General features: G+C 41.2%; 1 protein-coding gene and 2 pseudogenes across 1 annotated transcript; all 3 read left to right on the forward strand.

Moving 5' to 3' along the window:
• The first annotated feature begins 137 nt into the window (after positions 1 to 137).
• LOC148722363 (uncharacterized) lies at positions 138 to 1329 on the forward strand (annotated as a pseudogene).
• Positions 1330 to 3739: 2410 nt separating this feature from the next.
• LOC111347396 (E3 ubiquitin-protein ligase TRIM45) lies at positions 3740 to 7121 on the forward strand. Its single transcript, XM_022954646.2, has one exon. It carries the CDS (start codon positions 4468 to 4470, stop codon positions 6637 to 6639), a length of 2172 nt encoding a protein of 723 aa, XP_022810381.2. The 5' UTR covers positions 3740 to 4467; the 3' UTR covers positions 6640 to 7121.
• Positions 7122 to 13550: 6429 nt separating this feature from the next.
• Positions 13551 to 15680, forward strand: LOC148722364 (uncharacterized; annotated as a pseudogene).
• The last annotated feature ends 1 nt before the right edge of the window (position 15681 follows it).

A 15681-nucleotide genomic window follows, 5' to 3' on the forward strand; every position in this document is an offset into this window, starting at 1 on the left:
ATTGACTTGTTTGCCGCTCGTTTAAACCATCAATGTTCTAATTATGTGTCTTACAGACCAGACCCAGAGGCTCTTGCTATTGATGCATTTAGCTTAAACTGGTGTAATCTTAATTTGTATGCTTTTCCTCCCTTTATTCCAACAGTGGTAAAAAAATTGAGGAGCGAGGGGTCACAGGGTGTTGTTGTGCTGCCGGATTGGCCAACACAAGCATGGTATCCGGTAGCCCTCCAACTACTCAAACAAAAACCAATATATCTGAAAGCCAGGAAAGACCTTCTTTGGCTGCCAAGTCATGCCAAGGAGATTCACCCAATATGGCACAACCCGAACCTACTCGTTTGTCTCTTATCAGGGAAGGATTAACCAAGTATGACTTGTCGCCGGGGGCAAAGGATGTACTTATGGCCTCGTGGAGGGAAGGCACCTCCAAGCAGTATCAAATTTATCTTGGTAGATGGCAACAGTACTGTAAAGGAAGAAACATTAATATTTTTCAACCTGGTGTAACAAATGGTGTTGAGTTTCTTGTTTCATTGTACAAGTCAGGTCTAGGATACAGTGATATAAACACAGCGCGCACTGCGCTCTCCTCGTTCCTTGTTTTAGAGGACGGTATGAAGTTTGGAGAGCACCCATTAGTAGTTCGTTGCATGAAGAGAATTTTTGAGCTGAAACCATCCCTACCCAAATACTCTGAAATTTGGGACGTTAACATTGTTTTAGGATATTTGCAAACTCTTGATACCTTGAGTTCCTTGACCCTTTAAAAGCAGCTTACTTTAAATTTGACCATGCTACTTTGCCTCACAACTGGACAGCGAGGACAGACCATACACAAGTTTGATGTAAACTATATTCAAGAAATGGATGACAGATACAGAGTAACTATATGTGAGAAACTGAAACAGAGCAAGCCTGGAAGACATCTGGCACCCATCGATTTGATTGCTTATCAAAACGATAAAAATCTTTGCGTTGTCGAACACTTTAGGGAATACTTGAAACGCACAAAAGCCTTGCGAAAGGGACACTCGCAGTTATTGATAAGTCATGTCAAATCTTTTAAACCTGTATCCAAAGATACCATTTCCACGTGGGTCAAGCAAGTTTTAAAGTCAGCTGGTATTGATATTACAAAATACTCGGCTCATAGCAGCAGAGCTGCATCAACATCCAGTTGCAAGGCTCAAGGTTTAAATTTAGCAGAGATTATGAAGAGTGCAGAGTGGTTTAACTCAAGCACTTTTGCGAGATTCTATGATAAACCTGTTGACACTGATACAGCCAATTTCGGCTCAGTGGTACTGAGTTCAGGCGCACTGTGATCATAATACGTAATACCTCTCCTGATCACAATAAAATGTTTACGTCTAATGAGCAGGTCGTGCTACAGGACTTTGAAGTCTCATGTGGCTCCGTAGTGACGTAGACTGATGACAAGGTAGAATTACAAAATTAAACGAGACTTACGTGTAAGTTGAAGTTTGATTACGATTCTATCTTGTCATCAGTCCGGAACGAAGGAGTCACATGCCCTTATTCACCCTCCCCCCCGTAGCCTTCGTTCCTTTTCCTGTACCACTCACGTTGAATACTGATCAGCAATGTGCATGCGCATCTCAGGTGACTCCTTCGTTCCGGACTGATGACAAGATAGAATCGTAATCAAACTTCAACTTACAGGTAAGTCTCGTTTAATATTGTAATTAACCTCGGACTTATATACCACTATGCAAACAACTACACACAGGAGACATACCAGAACGCATACTTAGCGAGGACCACATTCCATGTACAACGTGCAGAAAACAAATATCTGCTAAACTTCGTAACGCAGATATTTAGATATGGTGCGCAATCTATCACGAGGAGAAATTCTTTGTCTCTGATTATGAAGTTAACCGTGTTGGTGTTTATAATGAGGACGGAATGCTGCTCTATCCCATGGGACTCGCAATCGACAATTTTAATAATTTGAACGTCTCTGATACCGGGAACAATAGAGTTCAAGTATTCACTTTGGATGAAAAATTTGTCTCAACAAGTAGACAGCCGTCATTTTCACCGAGCTATGTTGCTGTGTCTAGAAAAGGAAATATTGTTTTTAGTGATTTGCAACACACCTGTGTTTGTGTCTTTCACTGTAGCTATTTTTATAAGAAACAAAGTATGCTAACAGTGAAAAGATACTATTGTTTCGGCTATGGTTTTAACCACAATAGTTGCTGTAATCTTGGCCAAGTTTACATTTTGAAGCCACTGTACCGCAGTCGCTGTTTTAGCTCTGCAGAACTCAAACCTGAGTTTAATTTTGCGTGAACTAGAAAAACATCCCTTTTCTAAATTTTTGTATGTTTATCTCGATATAGTGAAGTAGTAGTTATGAATAGTTGTTTGTCCCACAATGTAGTTTCTTCTGATTTTTATTGATCACAGTAATGATGACTTCGAGAGATTGACGATTTTATTTTCTTGTCACTTCCATTTTTGTTTAACGGTACCTATCAGTCTTAATAAATCAGTTCTTATGATAAAAAAAAGTTCTGAGAAGAACAATTTATTTCAAAGTCTGTCTTCTTCCAAATGCCATACAACTTCATAATTTTACACCTCTCCTGCAGACCATTAGGCTTGCCTGGTTATCAACAAAAAGATTTTAAACTCAAGATTCCTGTCGCGTATTAGATGTTGAAGCCAGAACTTCCCTTAACCGAAAAATTAAACATAACTTCAAGAATACGACACTGTTAAAATCAGACAAACCCATTGAGGGACCTGGTACAAGGTTGGCCAATCCCAGCATTCATTTGGATGCTTTCTTACGTTCTGTGCGCAATCAGACAATCATTCATAGTGAATGCAGAAGCCATTTAACCATGGAAGTCCAACAACTGTTTAAAACCCTCAGGGAAGAGGATGAATGTCCTCTGCTTGGAGGCAATCAAAAAGTTATGAAAAAGTATTCACTTTGGACGGAAAGTTTGTCTCAATGATTGGAGGGTTTTCATTCGTACCGTATTATGTTGCTGTGACCAAATATGGAAATGTTTTTGTAACTGATTATCGGAACCACTGTGTTCATGTCTTTCACTAGGGCTGTAAAGCAGATAACTTTTATTTGTAATAAGTATTTCATTTGATATTTTTTTGTTTCCTCCGTTTTTATTTCCTAGTCCTTATCATTCATGAGGAATCAGTACTTATGATTTTAAAAGAAATGTTCAGATGAAGTTATTTTAAAGCCTGCTCTCTTGCAAATGGCGTTATGCCGTGTGGTCCGGTCACATGGTATAACGTGTTTTTTGTTTTCCCCTTTCTTTGTACTAATCGCTATTGCTGTAAAGACAATAAGACTAATCCTTGAGGTAAATTAGAGAAGGTAGAGGTTTTTTAACCAGCTAGGCCATTTGCAATGTTTTAAGTAACGTCCGCTAAATGACCATGTCACCAAACGTGCAAACAGGTCTCCGACGAGATGGTTCAGACGGCAAATCCCACTTCAAATTTAGAACGCGTTTAACAAGTTGTGACACCACAATTTTCCCGAAAAATTAAAGAACGTTTTATTGATGGAATACGGGATAGTTCACTGACTTCATTAGTACAGTTGTACCTTGGGTATGAATCTTGGGTTTGGAAGCGCCGGATGTCAAGTGATTACTTCCCCTTGAATTCAATTTCTGCTTTTAGTCAGAAACGATTGTGAGCCATATAATAAACAGCTTATCAACCTCGATCGTTCGGTCGTTACGGGAAAATTACAAACCTCAGCCTTGCTGTATTGACCGAGGGAAGCCTTGAGATTTTCTCGTAACTACCTCACACTCTGCTGAAAAATGATTTTCATTAAAAGCAAACACGGGGCAATACGGGTCATTCATTTGATAAAATTAAGTATTTAAGCAGCTATGAAAACTGGTACAATGAAAGCGTTCAAGCAGCTCAGACTGATGGAAAAAGAAACCTGGTTGGATGAAGGCAGAGGGGGGACAGGCCATTGCTTCTATAGAAGGGTCGTGCAAGTAGTGTTTCCCGGCGGCTAACAAAGCTCGTTTGATCTTTGGATTAAGAAGGCGACCGATCATGCTCATAATAATCTAGCATTGTGCATATTGCGCAAACATAGACGTATTTACATCTTTAGCATGTTGCAGCAGCTGAAAATGCTTGAGGCGTAACGTGGTCAAACCGTCAATCAACAAGATCAAGTCACGCCATCCCGTTTGCAGTTGTAGGGTAAATTCAATGGAAAATGCGATTCCTTTGCTATCTTTGTTCGTTGATCTTTCATTTAAGATCATAATAGCTTTCTTTTGAAACATATCGGGTGATCATCCTCGGTGTACGTGCTCTGGCTTTTCCGAGAAAAGCTGATCTTTTCCGGTTGAGCTGACAATCCACGAAAAACCGGTCTGATAATCGTCTTTAATTACATTCTAAGCCAGTCGAGGGGCCGATTTCACCATGGATGTTCAACAACTGTTTAAAGACCTCAGGAAAGAGGCTGAATGTCCTCTCTGCTTGGAGACAGTCAAAGATCCCAGGACTCTGCCATGTTTACATTCGTTCTGTCTGCTGTGTCTCGACAAGCACGCAAACTGCGCAAGAAGACAGCTTCAGACAACAATCAAATGTCCGGTTTGTCAGGCTAGTTTTCAAATTCCTGAAGAGGACACGTTTGGCGGCCTCCCTGCATCTTTTCATCTCAACCGACTAGTGGATCTCCTTGCTCTAACGGATGACAGTACAGAGTCCCAGCAATGCGGCAGCTGTGAAGAAAACAACACAGCAACTCATTACTGTTTTGGGTGCCAGAGCTTTCTATGTACACCTTGTTTTGAAGCTCATCAGCGCATCAAGGCCACAAGAGGTCACAGAAATATCTCTGTCGAGAATTTGCAGGCAGACGATATGGAAGAGTTGATTCGCAGACCAGTTATGTGCTCAGAGCAATACCACCAAGATCAGCCACTTGAATATTATTGTCAAGATTGTAACGTTTGTACCTGCATGAAGTGCAGTGTTGTGAGTCACAATCGACACACTATGGTTGATATACAGAAAGCCGCAGATGAACAAAAGATGCAAATAAATGAGGCTTTGAAGAAAATGAAAGCGGAGATTGTTACTTTTGAAAATGAAATGAAGTACCAAACTGAGTTATTGGATAAAAACAAAACACAAACATTGGCTGCAAAAGAGAAGATGAACGAAACTGTGGACGATTGTATTCGCTTATTAACGGAACATAAAGCGATAATGAATGCCAAATTCGATGAAATTAATCAAGCGCATCAAAAAGCTCACGCAACACATCTGGAAAACTTCCAGCTCGCTGTCGGTCAATTGAGAAGCTCTCTTGAACAAGGTGAGAACATCTTAGAAAGGAATATCAATGTTGAAATTTTGCAAACAAAGGCAGTGATTGTTGGACGTTGCGAGGACCTTTTGAATGCAAAAAAACCTGAGATCTACAAACCACCCCGTGTAAATTATGTTGTAGAACAGAAAATGGATATTTTGGATCGAGTTATTGTAAACCATACGGATCCATCATCGACACTTGTCGGAAAACTTTGTGAAAAGATTGGAGAACAGAATGAGACATATTTTACTATTACAACGAGAGATTCAGAGGGAAGACTAAGTTATAACAAGGATGATCACATTAAGTGTGACATTCGCACTTCAACAGGGGATAGCTTAGAAACAGATCCAGAGATTGAAGACAAGGAAGATGGTATTTACACAGTAAAATATACACCACATCAGGCTGGATTATATGAATTGAAAATTGAAGTTAATGGACAGCCGCTGGATCAAGGTCCATGGACAGTTGAGGTCATCCATCAGTATCAATTTAAGTTTGAGTTTAAGTTTGGTTCAAGTGGCAACGGACCAGGACAATTCAATTATCCTTATGACATTGCTGTTAGTAAGAAATCAGGAACTATTGTGGTTTCTGACGTTACAAAAGGAACAATTCATCTCTTTAACTCCAATGGGAGTTATCTGAGAGAGATAGGATTGGGTACTTCTTGTACGGCATTAAGTTTTACCCAGGCTGGACACATTATTGCCGTTACTCCTCATGATGTTAATAAGGTTCGTTTGTTTCCTGAGAACGGTAGTTTTGTCCAGTACATCAATAGTGCACACTTGGAAAGGCCTTTTCACATATCCACTGGAAAAGACGATCGCATTACCGCTTGTGATGGAAAAAATGTCTTTGTTACCTCCCCGGATGGAACAGAATTACTGAAACGTTTCAGTGCCTCTGAACATGAGGAATCAGTATGGTGCGCAATCTATCACGAGGAGAAATTCTTTGTCTCTGATCATAAAGCTAGCCGCGTTGGTGTTTATGATGAGGACGGAATGTTGCTATACGATATTGGCAGCGAGGGGTCTGGTAACGGACAGCTATGCCATCCCATAGGACTTGCAATTGACAAATTTAACAATTTGATCGTCTCTGATACTGGGAACAGTAGGGTTCAAGTATTCTCTTTGGACGGAAAATTTGTCTCGACATTTGGACAATTTTTATTTCAACCGGTTTATGTTGCGGTGTCTAGTAATGGAGAAATTTTTTCAAATAGTTTGGGGATCAACAGTGTTTATGTCTTTCACTAGAGCTATTTTAATCAGTTTTTCAGCGTTCATTTAATACGCGATGAGAAGCACAAAAACATTGTCTAGTTGAAAGGAATAAAACTGCGAACAATGAAGAGATAATATTATTTTGGCTGCGCTTTTTACCACGATAATGAAGTTATGTCGTAATCTCGGCCAAGTTTGCGTTTTGAAGTCGTTGTGCCGCAGTCGCTTTTCTAGCTCCGCCGAAATCAAACCTGAATTAATTTTGCGTGAGCCTGAAAAACATATCCCTTTTCTAAATTTTTGTATGTTTATCACGATATAGTGCAGTAGTAATTATGTATAGTTGTTTGTTTTACCATGTAATTTCTTCTGATTTTTATTGATCACAGTAATAATGACTTCATGAGACTGACAATTTTATTTTCTTGTCAGCTTCGTTTTTGTTTAACATTACCCATCCGTCATTCTAAATCAGTACTTATGATTAAAAAAACCTCACTGAGAAGAAAAATTTACTTCGAAGTCTGCCTTCTTGCAAATGGCATACAACTATCATTTTTACCTCTATCCGTAGACTATTAGCCTTGCCTGCTTGAAAACAATAAGATTTTAGGCTCGAAATTTCTGTTGCGTGGTAGATGCTGAAGCCAAACTTTTCCTTAACCAAAACAATTAACAAAACTTCAAGAATACGACGCTTTAAAAATCAGACTTACATACTGCACAATCCGGGGTTTTTAAGGAACATTTGCCACATGTTAAATGACATACATTGGTGACCGGTGTTGTTAGTAACTGCACCATCCAAGATCCCTAAAACGTGATCGCGCTTAGCGTATTATTAACTTTACTCTCTCACTTCTCTTCGTACCTCAGCCACCCAGGCCACCCTCAAAAAACCTTTCCCGTTATTTTCTCCTGTATGCAGTTATTGATGAAGTGGGAAGGCCGAATCATGAGGTCATGACGTAGGCACTAAACGCAGCAAGGATTAGGAAAATTTTATCTATTATATATCCTATACCTTAGGTTTGTAACCAATGTAAAAGGCGCTCTGATTGGCTAAGAGCCAGATCGAAGCAGGGGATAACACTCCCGTAATGCTAGACTTCAAGAAGTCCCTACTTTTTAAGTGCCTATCTCCCAGAGTTCCGTGCAGCACACTAACATTTTTTTTTTCATCGTCATTATTTTTTTAAAATTCGACGGACTTAGCAGAAAAGGAGAGACTGCTCGTATTCTCCCGTTACGCTCACGGGCCCGGCGATTTCAGATCATGCAGATGAGGAAAAAGAACAAAAGCTCATTCAAGGACCGCGACCTCTTTTTTTTATCTTTTTCTTTTTGCTCTTGCAAGAAAATTGTGAGTGGAATAACAGATCATGACATGGATCGTGGCCATAACTAATATCTTGTAAGACGAACCCAGCGCACATGAGAATACCTGCATCACGCACTATTAGGCACAAGCAATCGTTTATTCCTAGAGGTGCTAAACTTAACTTGTAAGACGAACCCAGCGTGCATGAGAATACCTGCATCACGCACTATTAGGCACAAACAATCGTTTATTCCTAGAGGTGCTAAACTGAGCTTCATTTGACATAACTTAATTGTATCTATATTTGTTGTGTTTTGCGTTTTTAAATTTGAAATTCGATTTTTTTTATACTGCAATATTACCGTAATTCTTATCTCCAAAGGTGGAATCAATCTGCTTGGATATCAAGGAATAACAACAGCCGTTTCCTTGTTTTTGCGTGTTATAGATCACCGGGCAAATGCAATGAGCTGGACTTTATGACCTCACTATCCTCCGCTGCACAAACAATGTATAACACCAGGAAGGAGCTGTTATTACTCGGTGATTTTAATCAAGATATTGTAACGTTCTGGAGTTCGCTTATACAGTTCGCTTACAGTTCGCTTACAGCTCGCTTAGTTGTTCGTTATCCTCCTTTGTCTCACACACCGTTTTCACTTTACATTGCATAATAAATACTCGAGTAAACGTCTACTGGGGCCTTGGGCGTGGTCTTGGAGGCCTGGACACTACACCTCCCCCCTTTTCTTTAGTGAGGCTTGAAGTCTCTGTAAATTGTTTCCCACGTGGATGTTCTGGCTCGTACTGATCTCCGGGGTTCCGATGGCGCGATTGTCGGTCCCCTGTGCGTCTCTTGCATGACTATATTTTCTTCTCCAGGAACCTCCCCTACTTCAATATGGCGGTTCGTTGGTCGCCTGTTCATCGGTTGTTGTTCTTTGTCCCAATCCAAATCGTCGTGCTCCTCCTTTCCAGCATACTTGAGTACCTTACAGTGGGAAGAATTGCGGGATTTGACTTCCTTACCACTCTTCACAGTGATCATGCTCCCTTTTATTCCAACGACTGCATGTGGTCGTGGATCATAGGGTGGGGTCAACGTGTTACCGCTATTCAGTTTCAAAAGGACACGGTCACCAATTTTGATCGAGCTTTGTGATGTGTGTCTGCGCTCATCAGCATAAGCTTTCATTTGCTTCTTCTTTTTCTCTTCTCTTTCACGGATTAGTTCATGGCGTTGTTCTTCCTGGTGAACGACCCTTTCTGGCAGTTTTCTTCTTTTCTCCCTCCCGAACATAAGCTTGTCGGGACTCTCTTTCGTCACAGGATGGGGTGTGGCACGATAGTTGCCAACCGTCCTTTGGATCTCTTGTTTAAATGCTTTCCCCTCAATCTTGGCAACCCTCGCGCTCTTTTTGACCGTCTGGATGAATCGTTCGACGTCACCATTTGCCTCCGCCCATCTGGGTGTGACTTTCCTGTGCCTAAACCCTTGTTCTTGGGCATATTTTGAAAATTTTGACCCATTAAATGGGGCGCCGTTATCTGTCTTCACCTCTTCTGGAATTCCATAAGTAGTGAAAACACGTGTGAGCTGGGGAATTACAGCCTCTGCGGAGGTACTTGTGACAAATTCTACGACAGGATACCTTGAATACTGGTCCCAGAACACTAAAGCCATGTCCTTATTTGGAAAAGGTCCCGCAAAATTCACACTGATCTTCTTCCACGGACCTGTTGGTAGCTCCGACATTTGGAGTGGCTCTCTGGTGTGGCAAGGGATGGTAGCTTGACAAGCTAGACAATTCCCAACGTGCTTTTCGACCATCTTATCGATTCCGGGAAACCAAACGTGGGCACGAAGCCCTTGTTTCGTACGAACGATGCCCTGGTGACCCTCATGAGCAATTTTCAGCATAGTTTCTTTGAATTCTCGAGGGACTGTGATTCTTTCACCCCGAGGGACAAGACCGTCAGCCACATTCATCGTAAATATTGAAGTACGCTTTCATGTCTTGGTTCCTGTGGTCGATCTCCCTCTCCCGTATACAGGTGATTAACCTTTTTAGTTCCTCGTCGTTTTCCGTTGCCTTTACCAGGTCCTCTTTGCTGATAGCCCGGGGAATGTCACTTGCGACCACGAAATTCACGTGCTGCTTGACATCCTTGGTAGTGCCTAGTTCCCTTCTAGTGCAGGTTTCACGAGGCAGCGGGTGCCTAGATGTATAATCGGAGATATTCGTCTTTCCGGGCCTATATTCGACCTTGAACTCATAATCGAGCATTCGTACCATCATTCTTTGCAACCGTATTGACGTCTGATGCCTAGGGTTGTTCAGGATGACTTCGAGCGGTTTGTGATCGGTGACTATTTTCAACGGCAAGCCATACATGAATACATGAAATTTCCTGCACGCAAAATCTGCCGCAAGCATCTCTAGCTCGATTTGGGAATAGTTCCGTTCCGCATCTGAGAGGGCCCTGCTAGCGTATTGCACCACCCTCCAGCCTTTGTCACTCGACTCACGTTGGACCAAGGTCGCTGAGATTCCTAACGGACAGCCATCCACATGAACTTCATGCTCTGCAGCGGGGTCAAAATAGGCTAAGACTGTGTCTGAGCTAAGGCCTTCTTTCAAACTCTCGAACGCTTCCTGATGATTTCTCGTCCAGGCAAAAACGTTGGCTTCGAGTAAACCTCTCAGAAGGTCGGTTTGAGGAGCATACTTTTCCATAAATCTCGCGTTGTATTGCACTGTACATAGGAACGAGTTCAGTTCCTTCGCGTTGCGAGGAGGCTCGGCCGCCTTGATAGCCTCAACCTTTCGCAGCTCAGGGGATGCTCCATCTTTAGAAAACTTCATCCCGTAATACACACAACTTTGCTTGTTGAATTCACACTTTCCCTTGTTAAACGTGATCTTCTTTTCTCTAGCCTTCTTGAATAATTTGTCTAGATTCCGATCATGTTCCTGTCGTGTTTTTCCGTACACAAGAATGTCGTCACTGATGTTAAGGCATCCAGGTATGTCTCGGGTGATCTCCTTGCTCACGGTGTCTTGAAAGATTTCACCCGCGGATCTCGTACCCCAATTTAGCCTTTTGTATCTGTACAACCCGATGTGCGTTGAGAATGTGGTGATGTCCCGAATGTTCTCTTGTAGTTCCAGTTGATGATAGCCATGATTCATATCCAAGTGGGAGAAAACAGTTGCTCCATTGAGCTCATGTGTGATATCCTCGAGAGTAGGCATAATAGTATGGGTCCGCGGAATGGCTTTATTGGCCTCTCTCATATCCACGTTCAGTCGAATTTCATTTGCCGTTCTCTTGGGTGTAATCACGACTGGGGATACCCAACTGGTAGGCTGTTCGACCTTCTCGATTACATCATCCCTTATAAGTCTCTCCAGTTCCGCCTCCAGTTTTGGCCTGACGCTGAACGGGATCCTCCTGTGAGGTTGAGCAACTGGTGTTACTGTACGGTCAACGTGTAGATCTACCTGCACTCCTTCCATTTTCCCGATCCCCAGGAACAGGTCTGCGTATTCCTCAAGTAATTTCCTTGTGAACATTTCAGAATCAGTTCGTATTGCATTCGTAATCACCACCAGGCCAAGACTTTCGGCAGTCTGAAATCCTATCAAGGGTTCCGTGTTGGTGTTAGCTTTAATGACGTGGAACGTTGCCGGGATGATTCTCGTGCTTGACTTTACGACTGCATCGAATTTGCCCATAACTGTTAATGGCCTGGACGGGTTTTCATTCGTTTGGTACGAGCGCAAACCACTTGTCGACTTTTCCCAAGAAAGAAAGTTTCATTGATGGAATACGGGATCGTTCACTGACTTCATTAGTATAGTTATACCCTTGGTATTAATCTAGGGTTTGGAAATGTAAGCGCGCGACGATAAACAACGCCACTTTATGCCATAATTAACCACTTAATGTACAGAATTAGGAGCTCATGGGCTCCTGACAGAATCTCGCTCGAAAGTACAACTTACTTTGATTTTGGGAGGGGAAAATTTATTAAAAATTACTTGATGGATTATTCTTAGTTTTATTTGAGTGGTCCTGCTGTAAGTGATATTTATATGCGATCCTTAAAAGCGACAAGGACAATGGCGGGAAAATGAAAACGGAACTTGCTGACTTCAACCGGGGCTTTGCGACATTTCTGCCATTATTTGGACCGGTTAATATTATTTTAGGTGTTGATATCTCCTAAAACCCTTGATAGTAGTTTATTTTGTCTTTTGATTCTTCAACTTCCAGATAACACAACTCTAAGCGATTTTATGGACGTGAAGTCATGTAAACAACGATTCCATTATGAAAAGCCAAATGGTGTAAAATCAAGAGCCATAATTGGGGCCAATTATGGCTCTTGTGTAAAATTTGATATGCTAAATTGGCTTCACATTCAACAAACCTCCTGTCAAAATCAAGATAAATTTCATTCAAGTTCAACAACTGAATCAAACTACGTTCAACGGACTTTCTCTAAAGGTCAAAACACATGTTAAGCACGCAAAACGAAATAAAATCATCACATTAAACAAATAATTTCTTTTGAAGGCCTAGCCACGTTTCAGTCAAGCTCAAGAATGAATTTGAGTTACCTTTAACGAAACTTTTTTCTCGGTTTTGGAGCAGCATTCCTCAGAGAACCAAAAACAGAGACTGATTTGTTTTCTGACAGCGAAGAAGAAATCAGTGCCGCGCAAGCTCCCATCTCTAAAATGGCCAAGCCACACAAAGGCGGAAACACGAGCAGCCACAAAGAAAATTACAACCGAGCTAGAGGAACGAAACGTCCCCAAGATGACGAAAGAAGGAAAAGAACCAACAACGAACTTAAGAAAACCCGAATCCGCGACGAACATGTCTTGACAAAGGAAAAGATAGAAAGATCGAGAAACTCTATTGGACTCTTGCAAGCTCATCTCGAGAAAGGCGCAGGCCCAAAAAGCCTCCGTTACAACGTGAAAGCAAGCATTCTGCCCGACGAAGAATTCAAGTCGGATGTAGTCTCAATCAGAAAACGGGCAGAACACGATTTTGTGGGAGCGCTGGTCAAATTTCATCACAGGCGCATAGAGACACTGACAAAAAAAAATCAGAAAACTAGAACAAACTCCAAACCAGAAGAGAAACGAAAAACAATTCACCAAGAATGTAAAACCTTTGGCCACAAGTCCAAATTGCTCAAAACAGAGCAATATCAACAAATTGGTCATAGAACTCGAAGCTAAAATGACGGAAGTCGACAAACTCCTTGTGACGCTAAGAGCCCAAACAAAGAATAAAGAAGTTAAACCATATATTTGTGTATTCTCTGGCTCTTCATATATATAACAATAACGGGGAAACCAACCGAAATAGAATTCTAAGAAACCGCAAAAGGAAACAGAGAAAAAGGGAGCAAAATAGAAATCGGTCAGAAACAGCAATCCAGTCACGCAAAGAACATTTTAAGAACGTGTCAGATAAAGAATTGACATTCGCAAAGATAAAATTACTTTCAAGGGGCTTAAAGTTTATTCCAACACCCACAACAAATGAAAACTTCATAAGGCGCAATCTTTTAAAAGACTTTAACCTTTTTACAAGACGAATGCGCCTCCAATATATTTTTGGCGGGAAAGAAAGCAAGCAGCACCCCTTCTACGTTAAATCCACATGGGAACCATCGGTTCAAAGATCAGTGGCCTTAGAAACCTTCCTAGAGGAGGTCAAACTCGAACTAATAAACACTCCTATAAAGAGGCCGAAATATAACCTATCAACCAACGAAAGACGTGCGTTACAGAACCTCTCGCGTAACAAAAGTATTCATTTGAAGAAAGCAGACAAAGGAACCACGACAGTAATAATCAGCAGAGAACAAAAAATTCAGGAGGGCCAAACTCTGTTAAACCATCCTCATAACTGCAGGCCCCTAGACAAATCTATGGCTGAGCAAACAGCTGAAAGAATTAAAAAACTAATATCATCCATGCTCACAGCAGGCCACATCGATGAAATGACATCTAGATGGCTCTCCCAAACACCAAACCCGCCGAGAATTCCAGAATTCTACACCCTAACAAAAATCCACAAACCTACTTTGGTAGAAAGACCAATAATATCTGGGTGTGATGGCCCTACAGAGAAAATTTCATGCTTTGTCGACCGCCTCTTACAGCCGATAGCACAACAACAAGAATCCTATCTTAGAGATTCAAAAGACTTTATTAATCTTATCGAAAACACAAAACTGCCAAAGAATACAAATCCTTGCCTCAATGGATGTAACTAGCTTATACACCAACATTCCTCAAGAAGAGGGAATAACGACTATATGCAAATAATAATAATAATAACACCTTTATTTAGACACGATAATGTTTAAAGCTGAACAGCTTGTGGGGTCGTGTGTAAATGCAAATAAACTCTAAATTAAATAGATTCAAATGATGATGGTTTTTGAGGAGAGGGGAAAACCGGAGAACCCGGAGTAAAACCTCTCGGAGCAGAGCAGAGAACCAACAAACTCAATCCACTTATGACGCTGGGTCCTGGAATCGAACCCGGGACACATTGGTGGAAGGCGAGCGCTCTCACCACCATGCCAACCCTGCTCCCCTGGAATCTAATGCCTTTAAACACTTTTGCAAAGCATACGAAGACTTTTATAAAAATAATTTACCGATCCCCACTAATTTCTTGAGAGAAATGCTCTGCCCAATACTCAAAGAGAACTCATTTCAGTTCAATAGACAACATTATCTACAAACCCACGGAACGGCGATGGGAACAAAAATGGCCGTGGCTTTTGCCAATATCTTGATGGCAAAAAAAGAAAAAGAGATAATATGCAGGAGCGAAATCAAACCGCTAGTTTGGAAGAGATATATCGACGATGTCTTTTGTCTATGGGACACAACCGAAGAAAATATACTGAAACATTCTTTTAAAGGGCAAACAACTACCACGATACAATAAAATTTACGGCTGAGATATCACAATCAGAAATTACATTCTTGGACACAAAAGTGTTTAAAGGCATTAGATTCCAGAGGGATTCAACTCTCGATGTGCAAACGCAATTTAAGCAAACAGAAACCTTTCAATACACGGATTTCCACTCGTGTCATCCGCCAGGCGTAAAGAAAGGATTTCTAAAGGGGGAAGCTTTACGCCTCCTTAGAAAAAACTCATCAAAATCTACGTTTAAGAAAAACGTGCAAAACTTCAAGTCCCGCCTACACAACAAGGGATACCCAAATGAATTCCTAGAGAAACACCTATGCGAAGTCTACTTCGAAAATAGAGAAAGTTCCCTCCAATACAAAGACAACCGAACTTAAAAGAAAATATCGCCTTTCATAACACAGTATCATCCGGCTTTACCCAATCTTAAGAATATATTGATGGGAAAATGGCACCTTATTCAAAATCAACCACAACTCAAAGAAATATTTCAAGTGCCACCCATGATAGCATATCGCAAAGGAAAGTCGTTAAAAGACGTCTTGGTCAGAGCTAAACTCTGAAGGCAAAGATTCTAAACTAGCTCGCCCGTGGCAGGAGTCGTGCAGAGTCCGTCACTATTTTTTCACCATTATCCTCCGTTATCGGTTGACTGTTCTTTCTCTCCACAATCAGGCAGAGAAAGCTCTTTGAGTCCCACTACACTGTCTACTTAAAGTTGTTTATACTAGGTATCAAGAGATTTATGATAATAAATGTACTTCTGAACAAAC

This window comes from Stylophora pistillata, chromosome 10, assembly GCF_964205215.1.
Source record: "Stylophora pistillata chromosome 10, jaStyPist1.2, whole genome shotgun sequence".
In the NCBI taxonomy this organism is placed as follows: domain Eukaryota; kingdom Metazoa; phylum Cnidaria; class Anthozoa; order Scleractinia; family Pocilloporidae; genus Stylophora; species Stylophora pistillata.